Here is a 26,405-nt window from a genome sequence, read left to right on the forward strand (position 1 = left end):
TCTGTAGACCCAGCTACTTGGCAAGCTGAGGTGGGAGGATCACTTGAGCCCAGAAGTTAAAGGCTGCAGTGAGCTATGATTTCACTACTGTACTCTAACCTGGAGTACAGTGTTGAAAGTCTCTGGACTTTCCAGAGTTAAGTCTCGGGAACCCCCCCTCCCCACCCAACTGTCTAAGAAGAGGTCTGACCAGGCTCAGCTTGCTGGTGTGTCTTCGGGTCATTGGCAACATAGATGGCACATGTGTGTTGTAGTGGGGCACCAAAACAGAAGAGGGACCACGTGGTCCTTTCTCGGGCAGAGGCCTGGAGTGAGGAACAGGAGAAGGCAGAGAAGAGGAGCGGTGGGGGGGGGAGCACGGAGAAAACCCTGTCAAAAAGAAAGAAAGAGAGGCAGGGAGGTGGGGGAGGGGGAAGAGGAAGACAGAGAGAGAGGGAGAGGAGGGAAGCGGGAAAGGGAAGGAAAGAAAGGAAGGGAACGAAGGGGAAGAAAGAGAGAGAAAAAGAACCCAGAGGGAGGTCACCTTCCATAGCAACTGCACTGGCCTTCTTCCATCCGCCTCAGCTGGTTTCAGGACCCTCCACAGTTCCAGGCCAAATGGAGCTGTAAGAAATAAGAATGAGGTACTCAACCCAGAGAGACAGAGAGAAGGCAGTTGCAAAGGAGACAGGGAAGGTTAGCTGGGCAGTTGAGAAGGATTTGCTCAAGGGAGCCAGTAGGAATAAGGTGAGGAGTGGAGGGATGGCAGCCTTGCAATGATCAGTGATGTCTTCATTTTATGGTCAAAGAACTGCAATCAACCAAAGATAAAACATAAAACTCCTCTTGAGTCTAATGTTTAATGTAAAATAAAGAAAAAGTATCTAGGCCCCATTGTAATATAATTTGTCACCCAAATCTAGATCCAAATGTGACCATCTCATGTCCTCTAGACCTAACATATATATTAAAGCTGGGAATGACACAGATAACTGACAAGGAAATATATGTATATATAATTTATAACATGTCTACTTCCAAAAAATGGAACTGCATACTTACAAGGCTATAAAATATAAGAAAATATTAAATAACAAAGGAACAAGAAGATGGTCCTCACTAGGTCCCTCCCTGAGCTCTAAATTTAATGCTGGTTTTCCCCAAATAAAAAAGAATCACATTGAGGTGCCTATTTCTCGTGGTCCAATAAAAAGGAAACCTAGAAATTCATATGAAGGGACAATTATTTTCTGGCTATAAACACTGAAACCATAAATGGAATTTATCACGTGGATCTTTTCAAAAAGGACACAGAGTAACATAAAAGCCAATATCTGCAATCCCAGTAGAACAAAAGCACAGAAATGTCTTACATGTGCATTTTTCATGGCTGTTGTCTATAGATAGCCAGGACGTAAATCCTGACACATGCCTTTTTTCAGTAAACAACATAGTCTAAGACAACGGTCCAAGTGTACAGGCTTCTGATGATTTAACCATACAGGGATATAACTTACAGAAAACAAGGAATTTACATTTCACTTGATTTCTGGACCATATCTCTTAAATATCACATCTCAAGCAAGTTTTGTCAAGGGATGGCTCACTAGCAATTTATAGTTGAATGCCCTGACATGCACCTGGGCTGTCAAAATGCTCAGCTTCTGATTAAAGAATGACCCACCCACCTTAGCCATGAGAAGAAAGCAGAGAGTTCTAAACAAATGTCAAGAAGGCTAGTGGCATGTGATGTAGGGAAGAGAGTAAATGTCTCTAATCAAAGCTGCAGTTGTTGTACTCTGAATTTTTTCTTGAAGAAGTCACGTGGCTGGAGATAATGTAATTAGGTTCACAAAGAATGAGTCCACCACTCAGACCAAGATCTAAACTCTTTTAGAAGTAAGAGATCGTTTTCAGGGATCCTTTAAACGATAGGTGATTGGGTGTCTTAAAGTAAAATTACTGGCTGGGCACGGTGGCTCATGCCTGTAATCCTAGCACTTTGGGAGGCCAAGGTAGGTGGATCACTTCAGGTCAGGAGTTCAAGATGGGCCTGGAAAACAGTGAAACCCTGTCTCTACCAAACATATAAAAAATTAGCCAGGTGTGGTGGTACACCTGTAATCCCAGTTACATGGGAGGCTGAGGCAGGAGAACCCAGGAGGCAGAGGTTGCAGTGAGCCAAGATCATGCCACTACACTCCAGCCTGGGCAACAGAGCAAGACATGTCTCAAAAAAAAATTTTTTTTTTTTTTAAAAAAGTAAAATTACTGAACTCCAGCTAAAGACAATCTTATAATGAGGAAAATATGCCAAGTACAATTGAGTCAGTAACTTGTTTTGCCTCCAATGGAGAGTCACATTCCTACAACTACTCTTGCAGAAGCCAGCGTAATTAACACAGTCTAGCTGTTAGGCCCAGGGTCTCCCAGTGAAATATATTAAATGCAATTCCATTAGAATTGCTTATAAGGAGATTCAACTGTGTTGACTTTACATATTGCTTCATCTGAATCCCACTGAGGTATTGTCTCAAAAGCTCTGCCAGCAGTTTTCTGATTTCTCAAAGGCTTTTATTGAATCAGAAGACAGGACAGCTAGTACTCAAGTTTCTCAGACAGGAAGCAACAGGCGGGTTTCAACCTGTCTATGAGCCAGTGAGATGTAAGCAGTAGCAAACCTCCTCCCAGAAGACAGACTTCGACAGGGCTACAAGATCATTAGATCTTCCAAGGAAATCCACAGGATTAGAGGAACATTCACTCCATCTCTAACATGCAGAATCTCTCTGTTCCAGTCATGTGGAGAGTCAAACTCAGGGATAGTAATATTGAGAGTAAGAAGAAAAAAATCAAAAGACAAGGTGTTCATTACTACCCAGTCCTAAATATTCATCTCAAGGATAGTTACAGGCCAAACTAAGCTGATTATTAAATAATCATTCACTTGACTAGAAATATGAGTGAAATTCTTCTTGGATTTATCCCATAAGCTAGCTGGGCGTGGTGGCACATGCTTGTAGTCCCAGCTACTAGGGAGGCTGAGGTGGGAGAATCACTTGAGCCTGGGAGGCGGAGGCTACAGTGAGCTGATATCTCACCATTACATTTCAGTCTGGGTGACAGAGTGAAACCCTGTCTCAAAAAAAAAAAAAAAAAAAAAAAAAAAAAATTATTCCATAGGCAGCCATTTTGTTTTCATAGATGGCAATAATACATGAGTTTAAATGGATATTTTCTTCTTTCATTGAGGCCACTATTTCCTGCAAATATGGTCCAAAGAGAGACACAGTATTCTCGATACAGAATTCCCACAGATACAGCTGTTAGTGAAGCCACTGCCTGACTAGCATGTTAGTCTTCTATAGTTATTCTATCCGGCTTTCCATGAACCATAAATTGATAATGGATTTGCGGTTTAATCAAAGGGGGAAAAGTAAGGGCTCTGTGAAAAAAAAAAATTAAAATTTTCCAAATCAACCAGAATATCTACATATTCAAAGGCATCAGTTGTCTGGACTGATACAGCAACAACTGATGCTAGACTATTTTTATTACAATATGGGTATCCCACAACCACCACCAGTTAGACATATACAGGTACCCCTGCTAAACACCAACAATAATAAAAGCTAACTCTTAGCCAGTGTCAATTTACTGAAACTTTCTCATTTAATTCCATAGCCCTATAATTAGATACAACAATAATGTTACTGTTATTTCTGAAGTATAGGGAAATCAAGCAGGTATCCAATATCACAAGCTTTTAAGAAATAAAACCAGAATTTGAATCAAATTGTACCTGTTTCATGTAGTGAGTAGATATTTAAATGCCTAAATATAGGTAAAAACTCTAATAATCAATACATTGAAATCCAAAAGAAAATTGTGCTTCATATTCAACTTAGAGTACACATTTCCTTGTTTTTCTTTCTCTTTTTCTTTTTTTTTTTTTTTTTGAGACAGAGTTTTTGCTCTATCACCCAGGCTGGAGTGCAGTGGCACAATCTCGGCTCACTGTAACCTCTGCCTGCTGGGTTCAAGCAATTCTCCTCTCTCAGCCTCCTGAGATTACAGATGCGTACCACCACGCCCAGCTGATTTTTTGTATTTTTAGTAGAGATGGCATTTCACCGTGTTGGTCAGGCTTGTCTCGAACTCCTGAACTTGTGATCCACCCACCTTGGCCTCCCAAAGTACTGGGATTACAGGTATGAGCCACTGCACCCGGCACGTTTTTAAACAATTAGGAAGGTTTAAGATGGTATGCATTAAACAACTGGCATTTCATTGAAATAGGAAAACATGTACTTTATCAATGGGAAAACAAGAAATGAGGATTTGCTGGGGGCTGGGGGTGCATTTTAATCAGTTTCTTCTGGGGATTCTGAAAAAATGAAGAAGCACAAAAGCAAAAGTTCTCTAGTGGTGACTTTGATAAATAAGTGTTGATTTGGTTTAATTAGCAAAAGTATATATAACACCAGCATCTGGTATTTGCTCATTAATCTTAATCAAGCCTGCTGAACTAATACATCAGATGAAATAGGAAATCTTGTTTCTGGCAGCAAAACAAGTTGAGAAAACTAACACAAGGGACTGGCTGGTCTGTGATGAGCTTGAGACTCTGAGCCATGATGGCACCAGGAGGTCACTAGAGAGAAGAGTGACAGGCATGGCAGGGGAAGAGCTAGGCAAAACACGATGGCCCCCAGGTAGCACTTACTCATCAACTTGCCTGCTGAAAATGAAACAAAGGAAGAGAACTATTTGCTGAATGATACTACATGAACATTTCCAGTGGGGAATACAAAATTCAGAAGGCATCAAATTGGTTCCAGACATCTGACCACAGGGTGAATGCACCAAACATCTATTAATACTAGTCTCATGGGAAACTCAACCAGGATCCAAAGAAACAAATCATTATCGTGTGGATGAGGAAGCGCAGAAGTTGACGCCACATGTTATCTGAGACCAGTCTGCAACTTGGGTATGAGACTGAAATCTCATTTTCTATTACAATATGGGTATCCCTAAACCACCTGAAATCATGAGGCCTGAAATCATGGCTATGGGGGAATTCATGTTCTAAAACTCACATCTCTCATAAATAAATAAGGTTAAAGCCTCAGAGGAAGGTTAGAAGGGTGGGCATTTTTAAATTTCTTGTCCATAATTCAGAAGATGTGTGGCCATCACCAAGTAATCATCTAATTAGTCATTTATTTGCTGTGTTAAGCTCAAAAATGGCCCTCAAAATATCTCGTCCAAATCCCTGGAACCTGTAAATGTTTCCTTTTGTGATAAAGGGACTTTGTAGCTGGGATTAAGGGTCTTGAGAGGAGGACATTATCTTGGATTAGCCAGGTGGGTCCTAACTGTGATCACAAAGTCCTTATAAGAGGGAGGCAGATTATGGGCTCACGCCTGTAATCCCAGCACTTTGGGAGGCTGACATGGGTGAATCATGAGGTCAGGAGATTGAGACCAAACCTGGCCAACATGGTGAAACCCCGTCTCTACTAAAAATGCAAAAATTAGCTAAGCATGGTGGTGCGTGCCAGTAATCCCAGCAACTCCAGAGGCTGAGGCAGGAGAATCATTTGAAACAGGGAGTTGGAGGTTGCAGTGAGTCAAGATTACACCACTGCACTCCAGCTTGGTGACAGAGCAAGACCCCGTCTCAAAAAAAAAAAAAAAAAAAAAAAAAAAAGGGAGGCAGAGAGGTTTAACACACAAGAGTGGGGAAACGTGATGTGACGATGGGGTGAGAAATTTTGTAGATGGAGGAAGGACCACAAGCCAAAGAATGCAGGCAGCCACTAGAAGCTAAAAAAGGCATGAAACAGATTCTCCAATCAGAGTCTCAGAAGGAAACAGCCCTGCTGACATCTTGACTTTAGCCCAGTGAAATTGATTTTGGACATCTGACTTCTGGAGCTATGAAAGAATACATTAGTGTTGCATTAAGTCACTAAATTTGTATTGTTATAGCAGCAATAGAAAACTAATACATTCATCACACATTTATTGATCATCTACTGGAGGTCAGTCTCTGGAAAGGGCTCTTGAGAACAGTAACATATGCTGAGTGGTCCTGAACCATTTATTAACGTTTCTGAAATTCAACTTCCTCATTTCCAAAATGGGAATGAATCTACATATTTTATCATGCTTTTAGGAGGATTAAAAATAGTAATAGGAGGATAAATGATAAGAATAGGAAATCTGGCATTTAGTGAATATCTACTATGTGCTAAACACATTATTTCATTTAATCTTTAAAATAATGCTAAAAAAAGAGCGCACTATAACTCAACTTACATATTATATTTCAGTGTAGAAAAGGGGAATAAACATGAGGAAACTGCTGAGTGGACTTAGAGATTAGGTATCTTGCCCAAAGATACTTGGCTTGAGATTTAAGCCAAGCCCACTGAACAGAAGCGTTGGTCTCAATGACTGTCCTGACACTTAGTAAGCACTTGATCAACCTGCAGTCCATGCCTCTTTCCTTTCCTCGCTGTCATTAAAGATGTGATTTTTTAAAAATTGCATTAGTTACACCTTTATTTATTTTTTGAGTAGTAGCTCCAGGGTTCACAATATATACCTTTAATTTATCATAGGATACCTTCAAATGATATGATACTGGCAGGGCACAGTGGCTCATGCCTGTCATACCAGCATACCAGCACTTTGGGATGCCAAGATGGGAGGATCACCTGAGGTCAGGAGTTCAAGACTAGCCTAGCCAACATGTGAAACTCTGTCTCTACTAAAAATAAAAAATAAAAATTAGCTGGGTGTGGTGGAGAGCCCTGTAATCCTGGCTACTTGGGAGGCTGAGGTACAAAAATCGCTTGAACCCGGGATGTGGAGGTGGCAGTGAGCCAAGACCGCACCACTGCATTCCATCCTGAGCAATAGAGTGAGACTTCATCTCAAAACAAAACAAAACAAAACAAAACAAAACAAAACAAAAACAAATGATATGATACCCTTTCATGTATAGTATAAGAACCTCATGGATATTAAAATGTGATCCTTTGCTTTTGGGACACAAAGTCGTGCAGGCTCATTCTCGGAGGTGTAGGCCCCTGGGGTCATGGGATTCCATGGTTCCCAACCAGGACACTTGACAAACCCCAGCAAGGCTGCCCAAAGCAGCCCTACGCCAGAGCAGACAGGAAAGGAATCACAGGGAGTAGCTTGCCTTCTTCCTCAGTCGTTCCCATTTTTTCGTGGCTCCAGTCACTCCAGAACTTTGACCCCTCGACTGCACATCGCAGAGCTATGACATATTCTGTAAAAGCCTGCAGCCCTGTGAGGTTGTAGGTTTGGTCTGTATCCCTCCGGTTCTTAGTGAAGTTGACTTCCATCTACAAGACAGAGACAGTCCTAAACTGAAATGGAGACCACACATGTTATCCTGCCATTTTCCTCTTGACTACCCAGCATAGTGACTTAGGCCCAGTGAAACTGATTTTGGAACTAGCAGTACTCTAAACCAAATTTTAAAATACATCATTTTCATTGACAGACTTCCACATGCCAGTGAACAACTGGCAGCTACATAGATATGAACATCCCCATGAACCACCACCTCCTTTCCCATTTCCTGTATCTAAGCTTGTGGGGCAGAGGTTCCTGCCTCTGGCCTGGCCTGAGTGAGCAGAGCTCTGCTGCTTGCTGTTCTAGAAGATGAAAGCCCCATGACCCAGGGCAACCTGGGCCTAGGAGGTGACTCCAACACCAAAAGATCCTGCCTCATGGAACAGCAGGAACAGACACCTTAGCTGCATCAGATGCAATCCTCATGTCATGCATGAGATCCAGGAAAGTTAAATAATTGTTTAAATGAAAGTTAGAAGATCTGCAGAATAGGACCAGAACACAGAGCTCTTCACTCCCAGGCTTTTCCTTTTTACCCAAATCTTTCACGTCAAGCACTCGTCTTTGGATGACCAGTCAAGCTGCTGAAAGTCTCAACAGCCTGGATGTATAAATCAATTGTGATACTCTCTTGGGGAGGGAAGAGGTAAATAAATCAGTTCTTTTCTCTTGATGTCAGCTTCTCAAAGGTAAAAATGAAAGTGTTGCTTTATATAATTTCTGGGACTCAGCTCTTTAAGAGAAACTAAACATTTAGCTATTCCTTTTCTGAGCACAGCCATTGTTGCTGCAATTTAAGCCTTTAGTTCAATATAAACATTTAGCTCAATGTAAGTTTTATAAACCTAAGGTTTATAAAACTTAAAACCTAAAGGTTGATAAAGCTTATTTTGAGCTGATTAATAAAAATAAACTGCACTAATAGGCATGCCTATTTGACTAGTGTGCATACAGCAAAGTCCTATGGGATCCTGCAAGAGAGTAAATCCTACTTACATCTATGTCACAGCTGTGAAAATTAGTACCTAATTACAGCTCCTGTGCTTTAAGGAAATTGGGCAGGAGGATATGTGTCTGTGGCAGAAAGCTGACAGCTGCAGATGGACTTTGCAACTCCGTCCAGTTGCAGATGGTCTTTGGAACGCCCAGCCTGGCGAGATGGGTGTGGAACAAGAAGAAGCAATGGCAGTTTGGGGGCTGAATCCCACGTTCCCTAAGCATCCTCTTCAAACAGGCTCTGGAGATTCTGTGGTGGCACAGTAGGGTTGTGGAGAGCATAACTTGGGACAAGCTGTTGTTAGTTAAGGATCCAGCTGGGTGCGGTGGCTCACGCTTGTAATCCTAGCAGTTTGGAAGGCCAAGGCAGGTAGATCATGAGATCAGGAGTTTGAGACCAGCTTGGCCAAGATGGTGAAACCCTGTGTCTACTAAAAACACAAAAATTAGCCAGGTGTGGTGGTAGGCACCTATAATCCCAGCTACTGGGGAAGCTAAGGCAGGGAATTGCTTGAACCCAGGAGACAGAGGTTGCAGTGAGCCGAGATGGCATTACTGCACTCCAGCCTGGGCAACAGAATGACACTTGGTCTCAAAAAAAAAAAAGGATCCAGTTAGAACAGGATTAAGACTGCCAGGAAATGCCCAACTACATGGCACCCTCCTGTATGATTCAAAATAAAAATACTAATCCATACAGCAAGTGTAATGAAGTCTAATAAAGTTCTATTTTACTTTTCACACTTTAAAAAATACATAATATTCTTCTTTTTAATCTTTCCATTTTTCCTCCTGCTTTGTTGTATCCTTAGCACATGCTCAGCCTGTGTTGTGGTTCTCATCATGTTCATGCTTAGAAAGTTCTGTCTAACGTAGTCACGGAAGCCTGTCCCTCCCAGCCCCAGCCTCAGAGGAGACGAAACCGCTGCTCAGTCTTTTAAATAAGGTGCCTGTAAAGCTCCTTTACTTTGTTATTTTGTTCAGCCAGCGTGCCTCTGGCCCTGATAGGGTCCAGGATCAATTGATCTAACACTCCCCCAACTCTGCACAGGCAATGGAACCCTACCAAAACATTAATTAACTTCATCAGGTTCATTGCCAACAATCTATGCTTTTTGCCAAATCCTGACTCACCCAAAATGTTTGTCTTAAGAGATGAGTCAGAAGTTCTAGTACAAAATCTAAATCAAATTATGTGTTTTTGTTTTTTTTTTTTTTTTAGATCTAAAACTTCCCCAACTCTGCACAGGCAATGGAACCCTAACCAAAATATTAATTAGCTTCATCAGGTTCATTGCTAATAATCTATGCTTTTTGCCAAATCCTAACTCTCCCAAGGTGTTTGTCTTAAGAGATGAGTCAGAAGTTCTGGTGCAAAACTGAAATCAAATTCTGTGTGGGCTTTTTTTTTTTTTTTTTTTTTTTTGAAATTAAGTATTGCTTTGTTACCCAGGCGGCTGGGTGCAGTGGCACTATCTTGGCTCACTGCAACCTCTGCTTCCCAGGTCCAAGCAATTCTCCTACCTCTGCCTCCCGAGTAGCTGGGGCTACAGATGCGCACCACCATGTCCGGCTAATTTTTTTGTGTTTTTAGTAGAGACAGGGTTTCACCATGTTGGCCAGGCTGGTCTTGAACTCCTGACCTTAGGCGATCCACCTCAGCCTCCCAAAGTGCTGGGATTACCGGTGTGAGCCACTGCACCCAGTCCATAAATCAAATTCTTAAAACAGTTTTGAGGTCCCTTTTCTAGGACTCTTAACAATGGAAATCTTTGATAGAAGGTTGGGAAGAGCTGAGTTGGGTTTAGCTGGGATTACAACTGAGGATAGCTGACTGTATTTGAAAGCTAAGGAGAAGACTAGGCAAAGAAGGAAGGGTTATCAAATCTGGAGATACTGAAAAGCTAAAAAGTAAAAAGTTAATCATAAGTTCTGGGTGACCAAACAGGATTCTAAATAAGTTGGAATGATAAATAAGACCAACATGAAGAAATTCAGTAAGAATAAATAAAACACCTGAACTTAGGTTAAAACCCAACACATGATGAGACAGTAGAGGTATGTTTTACAAGCAAGCCTTCAGCAGAAGGTAAAAAATCTTGATTTAATTGGCTAATTTAATTTAAAAAATCAATAATGTAACTGCTCGTGATAGCTCACACCTGTAATCTCAGTACTTTGGGAGGCTGAGACAGGAGGATCACTTAAGACCAGGAGCTCAAGACCAACCTGGGCAACACTTCAAAAAAATTAAAAAATCAGCCAGGATGGTCGCACATGCCTGTGGTCCCAGCTACTCGAGAGGTTGAGGCAGGAGGATCGTTTGAGCCCAAGAGTTCAAGGCTGCAGTGAGCTGCGATTGCAACATTGCACTCCAGCCTGGGCAACAGAGTGAGACCCTATGTAAAATTTTTAAAAAGCAATAAAAATGAGATTATTACAAAAAGTTGATATAATTTCAGGTTGCATTGATGGAAATTGGAGAATATTTTCTTGACTTTGAGGTAAGAAAACATTTCCTAAGACACAAAAGGCATTAAGCATAAAGGTGAAGACTGTCAATATTTAACAGTATTAAAATTATGTGACCATTCCTCAAAAGTCACCATTAAGAGAGTGAAACGTCATGCCACATAGTGAAAGATGTCTGCAATACACATAATAATAAATAAAAGACTCATAAATAGAATATATAAAGAATGCCTACAAATCGACTGAAAAATCAGGCAGACCATCCAATAGAAAACATATGCAAAAGGCTTAAAGCAGCACTTCCAGAATAAGGAATCTAAAGGGCCAATAAACATATGCTAAGGTGTGCAACTTCACTAAAAGTCAGGTAAATGTAAATTAAAGACACCATTCCATCATGTTCATACAACGGGATACTACAAAACAATGAAAATATATAAACTACAGCATTATACAGCATGAATAAATCTTAAAAGCACAATATTTAGAGATGGAAGCCAAACATTAGAAAATACAAAATGTATGGATTCCATTCATATGCTCTTCATCTATTTCTATCGAGTGCTCCTTCATCCTGGGGCTCAAGGAAAGACGGCATAGTCTCTTAAACTATGTTCAGTAATGCAGGCTTAAATGGTAAAACAAACGAAAGCAAAGAATAGATTACCATGAAAATCAAGGCAATAGTTAGCTCTAAAGGAGCACCGGCTTGTGTAGCAAGCAGAGGGCTCTGGCATCGTGGAAATGTTCTATTCTTGACTGCAGTGGTTCCTACATGAGCACTGACTTAATAACTTGTTAAATGCAATATTTATGTTTTCTTTCACTTTTCCAAATGTATGTTATACCTCAGGATTTTATAAAGGGTTTGAAAAATAAAAAATAAAATGGCCAAATCATAGACTCTGGTAGCCAACATAGCCAGACAGAAACTCGGATGTAATGCAAAAGTAAATTTCTCACTCTTTATCATATCCCTGCGCTCAGAAGGCAAAAAAGCCTATTGTAGAACACTCTTCCAATCTAAAAGGTTCAGATGGAAAAATGGAAAACTGAGAAGAGAAGCACTTAGCAATGTCTCCCTTCTATTTTCAATGTAAAAAGTAAACGATTCCAGGCAAACAATAGTTGTCAATGATTCTTTTTCTCTGGTCCTCTAATAGGAACATTATTATAACAGTATAACTTACCCAGCTGGTACTACTGACTGTCCTGAATTGAAGTGTGTATTTTAAGTTAGATGAAACAGGTGCCAATTCAGGCTTTATCCATTCAATTTGAATCATTCGTTTGATGCCCCAAACTGGTCTCACACTGAAAATCTCAGGTGGTTCAGTTTTTGCTGAAAATAAAAATCACACAACTTTCACATTTGCAAAAAGATAAGAATTTTCTAATGGCATCCACCCAAAACTGAAAAAAGAAAGGAGATGGCAGTGCATTGTGGTCTGCTATGTGAATGAAGATGGCATTTGCAAGGCAGTACAAAAGGAATATCAGCCTCCCAACCCCAACACCTCTGAAAAGAAATACCTAGTGAGGAAAAGGACGCACTCTTGTGATTTTTAAGCAAATCAGCCTCTTACTGATTGGGTCATATGCTATGCCAAGCAGAAAGGTGGTAAAAAGAGACCACACAACCAGAAAATAGGCTGTCTCTCTTATTTACTCTTACCTCCCCTAGGCCTCTCTGTCCTTGGCCCCTAGGATGATGGAATACCCACCAAAAACACTAGAAAATAACTCTCATTTTCCTTAGACACTGCAAACATTCTAGCCCCAAATTTCTCTCTTTGAAAATATGCATTTTTCTAGTTATAAAAGTAGCATATGCTCATTATACAACATTTTTTAAGTGTAGAAAAACACAAAGAAAAACTAAAAATCATCCATTATCCCATCAACCGGAGATAACCCTTATTACCATTTTGGTATATTTCCTTTCAGGCTGTTTTCTATATAATTATTTCATTATCTTTTAAACAAAATTGATATTATGCTAAATAAAGCTTTTGTCTTTTAAAAATAACATTACACAATCATAATATATCCCCTTCTATTAATAATTCTCTGAAACATGATTTTGAAGGTTCATAATATTCTACTTTATGGATGAACGTAATTTTTTCACTTATGTTCTATTATTGCACATTCATAGTATTACAGTAGGTAGCTAGTCAGGCTTGAGTGGGACAGGCAAGGGCTCCCCCTACACCTCATCAGGAAAGTCAGGGGACCATCAGGTGATGAATGATCAGACAGTTGTCATGCTGCCTTGCAAACCTAATAATTAGTTGCAGCCAGCACCAGGAAAAAGCAGTTTCCCAATAAGTAAAAACACCTGTAACTGGTGATTGGCCGCTTCCCAATAAGAGCTCAGGAATTGGGCCAGGAACAATGGCTCATGCCTGTAATCCCAGCACTTTGGGAGGCCAAGGCGGGTGGATCATGAGGTCAGGAGTTCAAGACCAACCTGGCTAACAGTGAAACCCCGTCTCTACTAAAAATACAAAACTTAGCTGGGCATGGTGGTGGGTACCTGCAGTTCAGCTACTTGTGAAGCTGAGGCAAGAGAATCGCTTCAACCCTGGAGGAAGAGGTTGCAGTGAGCCAAGATTGTACCACTGCACTCCAGCATGGGCAATACAGCAATACTCTGTCTCAAAAAAAAAAAAAAAATCTCAGGAATTGGGTGAGTGGGCTCAAGCATGGGCATTAAGAGGAAAATGGCAGAAAGTAACTGGTATATGAACTTCTGGGCCATTCCACTACAAAAGGGAAGAACGCTCAGGTGAGCATGCATAGGACTCCAGTAAACACACTGCACATGCTCACCACCTAAGTGCTAGCAGGCCACCGTGCATGTGGGCCGCTCACCATAGGGAAACAGGATGCAAGATGCCAGAAGTAAGCAACATAGAAAACCCTAAGTCCAAGGTCAAACAGGGCACTTGACCTCCAAGATGCCCATTTGGCCCTCTTCCAAGTGTTCTTTACCTTCTTTCCATTCCTGCTCTAAAGCTTTTTAATAAACTTCTACTCCTGCTCTTAAACATGCCTCTGTTTTTTCTTGTCTTATGCCCTTCAGTTGAATCAGTTGAATTCTTTCTTCTGAGAAGGCAAGGGCTGAGGTTGCTGCAGACCCATACAGATTTGCTGCTGGCAACTCAGATAGCTTCCACCACTAACAATAGTGTTTCTAATTTTTCATTTAAAACTCCTTGAAGACAAAGGCTGGTCTTGATCACAGAGTCTGGAATTAACCCCTGACATTTAGGAGGTATCAAATATTTGTTAAGTGTATGAGTAAATAGATGATAGTTGAATCTTCCTTTATATCTCTGATGGTTTCCTTAGACCCCTTAGCATAGGCTGATGGGGTAAAAGGGCATGCCCATTTTTTGGGCTGATGTCACACGGTGCCATTTTGCTTTCCAGAAAGGCTATACCAATTTCAGTTTCCATCAACATTGTATGGAATACCCCTCTCACCACACTTCCTAGCTAGAATTGAATAGTATTATCTTTTTAGTCTTTGTAATTCTTTTTAAAAAATTTTAATTTTTGTAGGTACATAGTTGTTATATATATTTATGGGGTATATAAATATATATAGCTGTTTTGATATAAGCATGCAATGTGAAATAAGCACATCACAGAGAATGGGGTCTTTGTAATTCTTGAAGAGTTTTGGAAAGTAAAATCCCTACTTAGAAACATGGACTTTAAAACATTAACTGGGTAAAAATATTCAGAAAGCTCTTTGTAACTACTCAAAAAATAATTTGTACTGATACCTTAACGAAGGGGTGGTCACCAATCCATGTGGCCACTCAGTAAGTAGAGCTGTATACAATAGATATATCAAATATTTCCATAAAATTATTGATATGTATGGAGAATAAGTATTTTTTAAAGTATTTTTAGGTGAATCATTTTGTTGAATCCTCTCAACCACCTAATATTTATTATATCCATTCTACAGAAGATAAAATTGGTATTGGAAAAGGTAAAATAACTGTCTAATAAGAAGCCAATCTAAGACTCATTTGTATCCACACCAAAGTTCTTGCCCTTACTCATTACACTAAACTACCTCCAGTCAGAATAAGCACAAATACCTACTGTAGTTCCACTTAACTCTAATACTCTATCACCAAGGTGACAGAAAGTATTAATTGTTCCTCTGAATAAAAATTGCTCCCAGAATTTCCAGTCTACCTATCCGACAAGGGGCTGATATCCAGAATTTGCAAAGAACTAAAACAGATCTACAAGAAAAAAACAAACAAGCCCATTCAAAAATGGGCAAAGGATATGAACACACACTTTACAAAAGAAGACATACAGAAGGCCAACAAACATGAAAAAATGCTCATCATCACTGGTCATTAGAGAAATGCAAATCAAAACCACATTGAGATACCATCTCACACCAGTTAGAATGGCGATCATGAAAAAATCTGGAGACAACAGATGCTGGAGAGGATGTGGACAAATAGGAACACTTTTACACTGTTGGTGGGAATGTAAATTAATTCAACCATTGTGGAAGACAGTATGGCGATTCCTCAATGATCTAAAAATAGAAATCCCATTTGACCCAGCAATCCCATTACTGGGTATATATCCAAAGGATTATAAATCATTCTACTATAAGGACACATGCACACGAATGTTCATTGCAGCACTGTTTACAATAGCAAAGACCTGGAACCAACCCAAATGCCCATCGATGATAGACAGATACAGGTGAGGGGAAGGAAGGCAGCAAACCACACTGCCATGTGTGTACCTATGCAACAATCTTGCATGTTCTTCACATGTACCCCAAAACCTAAAATGCAATTAAAAAAAAAAAAGAATTGATGTATATCAAGTGACATCAGCAAAATGGCAGACTAGGTACCTCCAAGTTCTTGTTACCCCATGAAAACAAGACTCGCCTCAGTTTTTTCTTCTGTCTCATGCCCTTCAGTTGAATCAGTTGAATTAAAAAAAAAAAAAAAAAAAAAAAAAAAAAGGCTGGGCGCGGTGGCTCAAGCCTGTAATCCCAGCACTTTGGGAGGCCGAGGCGGGTGGATCACGAGGTCGAGAGATCGAGACCATCCTGGTCAACATGGTGAAACCCCGTCTCTACTAAAAATACAAAAAATTAGCTGGGCATGGTGGTGCGTGCCTGTAATCCCAGCTACTCAGGAGGCTGAGGCAGGAGAATGGCCTGAACCCAGGAGGCGGAGGTTGCGGTGAGCCGAGATCGCGCCATTGCACTCCAGCCTGGGCAACAAGAGCGAAACTCCATCTCAAAAAAAAAAAAAAAAAAAAAAGTCAGAAGCTGGCTGAACTAAACTTGCAGGAGCTCTAGAAATCAACCCAAGGTTTATAAACATTATAAACACCAAATTAAGACAAAGTCACCTTCCTAGTGGCAGGAAAATAGTTTCGTGGCTGTCTTACTTGCCCTAGGCCTACGTTCTCCCTGAAACATCAGTGGTCTTGGTTTGGAGAAGGTGGTACCTCAGCTCCTACTTCCCTTCTGCCAACTGGAGGGAGCAGAGCACACTTATTTACATTCCAACCTATCTGAGGGCAAACTAAAGGACTGACAATATCCTTATCAAAATTGCAGCTGACTTCTTTGCAGAAATTGACAAGCTAATACTAAAAATTTATATGGAAATGCAAGGGACCCAACAGCTAAACCAATCTTGAAAAAGAACACAGTTGGAGGACTCACTTTCCCAATTTCAAAACTTATCATAAGCCTATAGTAATCAAGACAGTATAGTATTGGCTTAATGACAAAAATATAATTCAATGGAATAGAGTTGAGAACCCTGAAAAATACCTTACATTTATGGTAAATAAATTGATTTTTACGAAGGTGCCAAGACAATTCAACAACATGGGGAGGGGTATGACAGCAGAAATCATCTTTTCAACAAACGGTTCTATGATCCACATGCAAAAGAATACAGTTAGACCCCTACTTAACACCATATACAAAAATTAACTCAAAATGGATCAGTGATTCAAATGTAGGAACTAAGACTTCAAAACTCTTAGAAAAAACTACAGCAGTAAATCCGTCTGACCTCAGGTTAGGCAATGGTTTCTTAGATATGACACCTGAAGTACAAATAATCGAAGAAAAAATATGTACATTTTTTACTTCATATAACTATTGTTCTGCCTTAACCATTTAAAAAGTAAAAGAAAACACACAAACGGGGATGAAATATTTGCAAATTACGTATCTGATAAGAAACTTGTACCAAGAATATATAAAGAATTCTTAAAACTCAACAATAAAAAGACAACCCAATTATAAATAGGCAAAGGATTTGAACAAATATTTCTCTAGAGAAGATGTATAAATGGGCAATAAACACATGAAAAATGTTCAACATCATTAGACATTGGATAAATGCAAATCAGAACCACAACAAGGCACCACTTCATAGTCACTAGGATGGCTATAATGAAAAAAGATGGACAATAACAAGTGTTGGTGAGGGTATGCAGAAATTGTAACCTTTATAAATTACCAGTGGGAATGGTAAATGGTGCAGCCACTTTGATAAAGTTTAGCAGTTCTACCAAAAGTTAAAGATTGAGTTACCATGTGACTCAACAATTTCACTTGGTATATATCTAAAAGAATTGAAACATAAGTCCACACAAAAATTTGTACACAAATATTCACAGCAACATTATTCATAATAATCAAAAGGTAGCAACAAGCCAAATGTCCATAAACAGATATGTGGGTAAAGAAAACGTGGCACATCCATCCAGTGGAATATTATTTAGCCATGGAAAGAAATACAGCACTAATACATGCTGCAACATTGATGAATCTTGAAAACATTATGCTAAGTGAAAGAAATTAGATACACAGACCACATATTATATCATATTTATATAAAAATGTATAGGCAAATCCATATAGGCAGAAAATAGATTAGTGGTTGCCAGAGAAGTGAGGAAAGAGAAAACAAAGGATTGGGGACTGACTGTGAATGGGTATGAATTTTCTTTTGAGGGCAATAAAAATGTCCTGGAATTAGGCAGTGGTGACATTTGTACAACTTTGTGAATATGACAAAAAACACTGAACTGTATACTTTAAAAAGGTGAAATTTGCGTAATGTGAATTCTATCTCAATAAAGTTATAATTTTAAAAGGATATGGTGAAAATGAGTCTGAAAAAGATTTTTTTAAAAGTCAGAAGTAGTGAGGCATTTTTTAAAATAAGAATTTTATGATCTTTTCCTTTATAGCAATGACATTGGCAGGGTAGGGTGGTGGGGAGAGAACTTTTTGTTTTTTGAGTGCAATTACAAACTACAAGAAGAAACCAGTGGCCCACAAAATAGCTCTTGTTTCTCATTTCTTTTTTCTCATTTGGTCAATTCCTTCCTTCCTTCCTTCCTTCCTTCCTTCCTTCCTTCCTTCCTTCCTTCCTTCCTTCCTTCCTTTTCCTTTCTTCCTCCCTCCCTCCCTCCCTCCCTCCTTTCCTTCCTTCCCTACTTCCTTTCTTCTTTAATTAGAAGATGAATTTTCTGTATACCCATAACACAATTATATCCTTGAACATGATGAGTCTACTTTTGAGTCCATAGATACCTTTTTAACAAATGAGGTAGGTAAACATTTTTTAACAAAGAAGAAGGAGGTAAACATTTACTAAAGAGTATATAAAAATATCAAATAACACTTACCTATGCCCTCTAAGTGCCAATATGTCATATCAGATGTAATTACACCATCTGCATTTTGAGCTTCCACCTCAATGGTACAATTATCTGGGTTCGTTATTCTTGGAAGGAAAAAAGAGCACGAAGCACGATTTTCACTTGTAGAACTACTGGTTGTACAATTATCATGCTTTTGTCCATAAGCGCTTTGAAGGAAAAAGTGATTCAACATGAATTTAGTACAATGGTTTGGAAACATAGCCATACTTAATGTATTAAGCAGTATTTGTTAGTTTTACTCTGGGTTTCTCTTGAGAATTGCATAGTCCAGAATATTTGGTTATCCTCTTTCCAAATTCCTTTCTCACCTCCAAGGAAAGGTAAAGGTTACCTGTTTTCAACCAGTTGAGATGCTTCAGGAGCCATAAAAACCTCTTTAGATCCCTGTAAGCCATGAAAAGCTACAGCAGCAATGCATGTCCTATTGGCAAGAAATCATGAGTAGGACCCTGAAAACTCCAGATTCTAGCCTTAAAAATTTATTCTTTTACAAATATATATGAAAATTTATTCATATATATGAGGATTTGTTAAATTATGGCAGATACATAAATTGAATTTAAAATGATGGTTTTTAATAGACTGTATTTATTGATATGGAAAGATGCACCTACTGCTGATGAAAAAAGTAGGATGCATATCATATATAGAATGATCAAAGTTACGTAACCATATAGATATTTACGTAACGATTTGTGGAGATATCTAGAGAGATCATCAAAATGTTCAAGCTGTTACCTTTGGCGGTGTGGATTCTGGGTAACTTTTTACATTCTTTATAATTTTTCAGGTTGAATTTTTGAACGTTGGTATATACTGTTTTCAGAAAATTCTTTAAAACAAATGATAGACAATATCAAGTTGTAACTTAACAAAAACAAACACACATATTAGTAAAAATCAGATGGGTGGTTCCAGCTTTAGTCCACATGGTTCTGGGGTCTGTGGTGGAGATAAAGCAGGCTGAGAACAGAAAAGAAGGCCCACCTTGCAAAGTACCAGGGTTTGCTGGTGTGCACAAAGGAATCGGAGCTTAGACACATAGAATCATAGCATTTTGAAACTAGAAAGGGCCTCAAGAGTGGTTGATGGTTATTTTACAGCACAAAAATGGCCTCCAGGGCAGTGGGTCATGGTCATAAGCACAGGTTCTAGAATCAGACCAGATTTGAACCTTGGCTTTGCCCCCATTAACTGTGTGACTTGGGCAAGTTCTGTAACCTCTCTGCCTTAGTTTTTTCATCTGTAAAATAAGGACAGTAATATATCTATAGCATAGAGTTATGAGGATGAAATGAGCTAATACACGTAAGGCACTTTTAGAATGTCCAGCCCAGAGTCAATAAATGTGAGCTGTTATTATTATTGTAGTTGAATATTTCTGCATTTATTCATGCTGTGACCTTTGAGAAATAGCCTTTCTCTCCTTTTCCACACCTCTAGACCTCCTTTGAGCCTCAGTTCAAAAATCACCACCTCCATGAAGGCATCCCCAAATCCTCCTTTTTCCCCCCAGGGAAAATTCTTTCCTACTGTTTCTGGACAGCAGAAGGTTTTTGGCTTATTCCATGATCTACTGTAAAGTGCTTCCAGGTTGGCCATCCACAGGGAAACCCTTCCACTTTGCTTGAAAGAGATACTCTTGGTGATAAACTCACAAAAATATAAGAAGCTTAGGAGTTCTGGAGAGCCTGACTGGCCTGAGGCCATCAAGGGGAGCTGGGTATAGGCCTGGAAGAACACCCAGGGGTTTTCTATTTTTCTAAAGCCAACTGGTGACAATAATGACAACCCAAAGGGAAAGATAGAGGAAAGGGGGAAATATCTCTATAAAACAGAAAAATAGGAGTAAACCAGGTACCCAGATTCTCATTCTACTAGCAATTGATATTCAACACTGGGACTAAAACTGACAAATCTGGAAGAAAAGTCATTTGGATCATGGGCTATTGCATCTTTATCATTCTTATTTTTTAAAACAGGGATGAGCAAATGACAGCCTGAGGTCAAATACAGCCCATCTCTTGTTCTTGTACAGCCTGCAGGCTTAAAACTATTTACATGTTGTTAATGGTTGAAAAAATAAATAAAACAAAGAAAAATAGTTTGGGGCATGTGAAAATTATATGAAATTCACATTTCAGTGTCCATGGATGAAGTTTTATTGGAAAGCAGCCACATCCATTGGTTTACATATTGCCTATAGCTGGGTGAATGTTGTAACAGTAGTGTTGAAAAGTTTTGACAGGGACCAATCTCCTTCTAAATATTATTATATTTACCATCTGGCCCTTTACAGGAGAAGTTTGCTGATTCCTCTTATAAAGCATCTCTCTGACATAGGTCCTTGTAACTATATCAGTGCTGCAAAGAATACTGCTTGTTTTTTTCATTTCTTCCACTGTAAAACATAAAGTGGACTTCCCTTGCAACATGAGATTTTGCTTAAAAACAAAGAATTTGGAATTACAGACTGTTTTGAAATGAAAAGGCTAAAAAGATCATCTTACAATGCTTCCCAACATGGGCCCCCTTATTCATTTTTCACAGGAAGGAAGTAATGAGCTATGCTCAAAATTTTTGTTAAAAAGGACGGGCACAGTGGCTCACTCCTGTAATCCCAGCACTTTGGGAGGCGGAGGTGGGTGGGTCATTAGAAATCAGGAGTTCGAGGCCAGCCTGGCCAACATGGTGAAACCCTGTCTCTACTAAAAATACAAAAGTTGGCCAGGCATAATGGTGTACACCTGTAATTCCAACTACCTAGAAGGCTGAGACAGGAGAATCACTTGAACTTGGGAGGTGGAGGTTGCAGCGAGCTGAGATTACATCACTGCACTCCAGCCTAGGCAACAGAGTGAGACTGTCTCAAAAAAAAAAAAAAAAAAAAAAAATTAACCTGCAAATATTTACTTAAAACATCTAGCTTTTAGCTAGAATTATAATTAAAAATTATAAAATTTTCATTCTACAGAATTGGAATAAAGAGGAATGGTTGAGATAGTGGAAAAAAAATGGGGAATCATTGTCCTGTGGAATACTGTTTGACAGAGGTCACATAGCAAGTTGGTAGCAGACCATGGTCAATCACCTCTTAGTTCTGGGTTTACAACCCTGTATACTATATCTGGATCGAGAAAGAATGAACAGTGTTATACACATTCTGGAAAGAGGCAGAGTATAGTTGGGTGTAGTAAATAAACAGATTTTTCCACTGTGCTTATAACTGGTGACTGATCTCAGCCAGTGGGGAATCCGGGAGGTCACCATTGGCTATGCCTCCCTACCCTCTGCAGCTGCAGATCCACAAGCCACTGGACGCACACAGCGGTCACCCAGAAGCTGTCATCGAGGAAACTTTTTACTTCATATGCAATATGAATCATGAATCAATCAGGAGCCTCTGCCTTCCCCATGCCCCCACTGGTAAAACACAAACTTCTGTACTTACTAAGTTCTCCTAACTGTGTACTGGGTATAACTGGTTTCCTCTCCCGGACTCCAAGTGCAAGTTAAATTTTTCCTATAGTAGTAGACACAAGAAATGTTCTCAGGCTTAGCAGGTAGAGCTAAATAAACAAAACAAAAAAAATACACAAACACAAAAGTTTCAGTACACAATAAATATTGCCAACAGTGAACATTTTAATGGAAAATAGGCTGATCAAAAGCTAGATTATTTTGGTTACTTGCTAGGTGTAATGGGTTCTCCCAATCAGGTTTGATGGAAAGAATCTAACTTCATCTCTTTAATTATTCCCTTTGAAGAGCTAGATTTCTACTTTTTTTTTGGAGATGGATTCTCGCTCTGCCACCCAGGCTGGAGTGCAGTGGTGCAATCTCGGCTCACTGCAACCACTGCAACCCCTTCGGCCTCCCAGTGCTAGGATTACAGGTGTGAGCCACCATGCCCAGCCTAGATTTCTACTTTTTAAGAAATCCTTTTTTACAATTTTACTTAAAAGTAGCATTTGAGAAGCAAGCATTTTTAAAACACTAAGTAAATATAAAGTATTTGTGATATACTCAGTAAAGCATCAAATGGTAGCATCATTCTGGATAACCCACAGATAACAGACAACAAGAGCAAAAGCAAGAGGTACAACCTTGCCACAGTTCAACCACGTGCATCAACAATTTTCTTTTCCAAAAGGTTGTACAATAGAATAATTTATGAAATACCTTCAACTGTATCTTCATATCTTATAAATCTTGCTCCTGATAGCTTCCCACCCCACAGCATCCACACTTCCATAGGGAAACCAGATACTACCCTCTAGAACAGGGACCTAGACCTTTAAGGGGTCTATGGGTAGAATTCAGGGGTCCATGAACTTAAATGGGGAAAATTTACATCTTTTTCACTAATCTACTGCTGAAATTTAGAATTTCCTTCCGTCATAAATGTAATCAACAAACTACAGTAATAGTGTCATTGCCTGTGACTTTGTCACCATTATAAATCACAAATATTTTCATATCATATTTCGATTGCTGCAGATACCTTTAAACACTTACATGGTTTAGCTATGTACCCACACAAATCTCAACTTGAATTGTATCTTCCAGAATTACCACGTGTTATGGGGGGGGACCCAGGGAAAGGTATCTGAATCATGGGGGCCGGTTCTATTCTCATGATAGTGAGTAAGTCTCACGATGGGTTTATCGGGGCTTTGCACTTTTACTTCTTTCTCATTTTCTCTTGCTGCTGCCATGTAAGTGCCTTTTATCTCCCACCATGATTCCGAGGCCTCCCCAGCCATGTGCGACTCTAACTCCAATTCAACCTCTTGTTCTTCCCAGTCTCGGGTATATCTTTATCAGCAGCATGAAAATGGACTAATACAAATATGAAAAATATCATCACTATTTCTGAATTAAAATAATTATTAATAGTAGACTTAAATTAAGGCAATTATTAGGTCTTCTTATTTAATGTGTTAATAAAGAAGACCACATATTACCAGATCACAAATTTGTTTCTTTAATATTTTGATGATTTCGTTTCAGTATATTTTGGTTCCTTTGTAATCCTATTATTTTATGTATTTACAAACATTGTTTTGAGAATTAGCCCATGGCTTCACTAGATGACCAAGGGGTTGATCATAAACACACACATACACACACACGCACACACACACAACTAAGAACTAAGAGCAGTTTTAGATTAAGGGCCATGTTCAGCTCTGAGGCTTATACTTACTTCTTTGTTGAGCCTTTGGCAAGACCATAGTCTTAAGAAGCAGGCAGTTTTGAGAGAGGAGGGTAATTTCCTAAATTACCTTTACATATCAAAGGAAGCTCTAGTGCTTCCTAGGAAGGAAGTCTCTACTAGACAAAAAGGATCATTTTTAACAAGTAATCATGAAGGCAGGGATGGGAGGGAATGAAAGGAAGGTAGAGCAAAGAATTCTGATGTCAGTGTTCTTGATAGAGCGGTATAAACATGTGGATGGGTCCCATGCACCAAGGTCATCTGGCTGGTAGCCTATTTCGCCAGGTACAGCAAGCCTGGGGAGGTCGCTAGGCTATAATCTAGCAGGGTTCTTCAACCACTGGGCAAGGTACGGGTCCATGGCCTGTTAGGAACTGGGCCACACAGAAGGAGGTGAGCAGCAGGTGAGCAAACTTTACGGCCTGAGCTCTGCCTGCTCAGAACAGCAGAAGCATTAGATTCTCATAGGAGCTGAACCCTACTGTGAATTGCACATGGGAGAGTTTGCTTGCTCCTTATGAGAATCTAACTAATGCCTGATAATCTGAGGTATAACAGTTTCATCCCGAAACCATTCCCCACTCCAAACCCAAACCCCTATCCATGGAAAAATTGTCTTCCATGAAACCAACCAGTCCCTGGTGCCAAAAAGGGTGGGGACCACTAGTCTAGGGGAAGCCTCATGTTCCACTAAGCACCAACTCTGTGGTGGCATGGAAGTCCTAATAATGTGCTGGCAGAAGGCGGCCTGGTGCAGCTCTTCAGGCGAGCTCCATGCAGGTGAATGTAGCACATAGGGATCCAGAGCTTTCCCTGTGCCCTCAAAGTGGAGGGTGAGGATACAGCTGTAAGACTGAAGCAGGCCTGGGATTAAGATGAAGCAGCTTGCATACACAGAGGAACTTCAGGACCACAAGCAAACGACTGGAGCATAAGCTTCAGGAGGAGGCGTTGGTATGGTGGCCCAAAGCACAGGCAAAGCCAGCTGTCCCATGGCAGATGGCAGAGGGGGATCAGACCACACCGGACAGTTCAGGGGAGACAGAGGGCAACAGGGGGACTTGCTCCCATGGATCCAGAGGCCCTTCCCAAGACTACAGTCATGTAAACCTTGCTCATATATTTAGACACCATCTTAAAGAGGAGCAGAGGGAGGAACCCCAAAGAGACTGAGTTAGCCAAAGACACCTTCTACCAGAAGCAAAGACACAGTGTTAACAAATTTAAGTGCTACCCATACCCTCCTCTTCCTCACCCTTGCCTGACTGTCCAGTGGTGGGGGACTTTTGAAATTGATTTGTTTGATCATAGAAAATAGGGACGTTCTATTTCTCTTTACATCTGAATAATATTATATGTATTTCCACTCTGTCAGAGGTATTAACCTGTAACAAGAAGGTGGCATAAAGGGGTTCCAGAATGGATGGCATTAGTTGTTTTAAGTTTGGAATTCTAAAAGGGCTGTACATGTGTGTGTTTGTATATACATTCATGTATTTGGTCTATGAACTGAGCATTGTCTATATGGGTAAAGGAGCCACTGAGAATGACAAATGAGGGTGAGGGAGAGCTAGGTGGCTTCCTGTTGTGACAACGTTTCTAGCTCTCTCTAGAGAAGCTGCCTTCCTCCTAGTCCTGCACATGAGCCTGGCGCTCGTCGCACCCTCCAACAAGCAGTTCAAAGGCTTTCTATCTTTGCTACTTGCACACTGAAAACCATGACAAAGCCAGTGATTCCAGATCCACATGCTTAAAAAGACCAAAGTTAACTGGATCTAAATCAAATAATACTGCATGTTACATAGAGATTGAAAGCTACATCATTAACATTTCTCAAAGAGCCCACACAGCTTGGAATCCTCCCTGGGGATGTTTGGGGTAAGCAAGCAGAATGTTAAGAAATCCCACACCTCCCAACTGTCAGGAGGAATGTGCAAAGTCCTCCAAGGGGTAAACCAAGGGTTAGCTTACAACACCCAGGAGGAATAACTCACACACTGGCCCACTCACTCTGTCTCCGTGGCTCACAGATAAGGGCAGTGCATGTAAGGTGCATGTGTATGTGTGTGTGTGTGTATGGGGTGTGTGTAGTGTGTGGTGTGCATGTAATGTGTATGTGTGTGATGTGTGTGTGGTATGGGTAGTATGTGTATAGTATATGTGTGAATGGTATGTGTTTGTGGTATGTGTATACTGTGTATGTGGTATGTGTATGTAGCATGTGCAGGATATGTGTAGCATATGTGTGGTATATGTGCAGTATGATGTTTAAAAAATTTTTTTAAATTAATTTATTTATTTTGAGACAGTCTCGCTCCGTCACCAGGCACCAGGCTGGAGTATAGTGGTGCGATCTCAGCTCACTGCAACCTCTGCCTCCCAGGTTCAAGCAATTCTCCTGCCTCAGCCTCCCTAGTAGCTGAGACTACAGGTGTGCAGCACCACACTCAGCTAATTTTTTGTATTTTTTAGTAGAGACGGGGTTTCACCATGTTGGCCTGGATGGTCTTGATCTCTTGACCTCGTGATCTGCCCACCTCAGCTTCCCGAAGTGCTGGGATTACAGGCTTGATAAAAT

The 26,405-nt window shown here is 40.0% G+C and overlaps 1 protein-coding gene across 2 annotated transcripts in view; it reads right to left on the reverse strand.

Annotated features, from left to right (window-relative positions):
• Nucleotides 1-26,405, reverse strand: part of IL31RA (interleukin 31 receptor A) — a 61,276-nt gene that overhangs the window by 21,332 nt on the left and 13,539 nt on the right. For both annotated transcript variants that reach the window (XM_003925843.4, XM_074385834.1), the window contains exons 3-7: nucleotides 22,058-22,175; nucleotides 18,571-18,752; nucleotides 12,036-12,187; nucleotides 7,199-7,364; nucleotides 524-603 (exon numbers count right to left, since the gene is read on the reverse strand). In XM_003925843.4, coding sequence (XP_003925892.2) covers nucleotides 524-603; nucleotides 7,199-7,364; nucleotides 12,036-12,187; nucleotides 18,571-18,752; nucleotides 22,058-22,175 — 698 coding nt within the window. The remainder of the gene's footprint in view (nucleotides 1-523; nucleotides 604-7,198; nucleotides 7,365-12,035; nucleotides 12,188-18,570; nucleotides 18,753-22,057; nucleotides 22,176-26,405) is intronic.

This window comes from Saimiri boliviensis, chromosome 1 (genome assembly GCF_048565385.1).
Source record: "Saimiri boliviensis isolate mSaiBol1 chromosome 1, mSaiBol1.pri, whole genome shotgun sequence".
NCBI classification, from domain to species: domain Eukaryota; kingdom Metazoa; phylum Chordata; class Mammalia; order Primates; family Cebidae; genus Saimiri; species Saimiri boliviensis.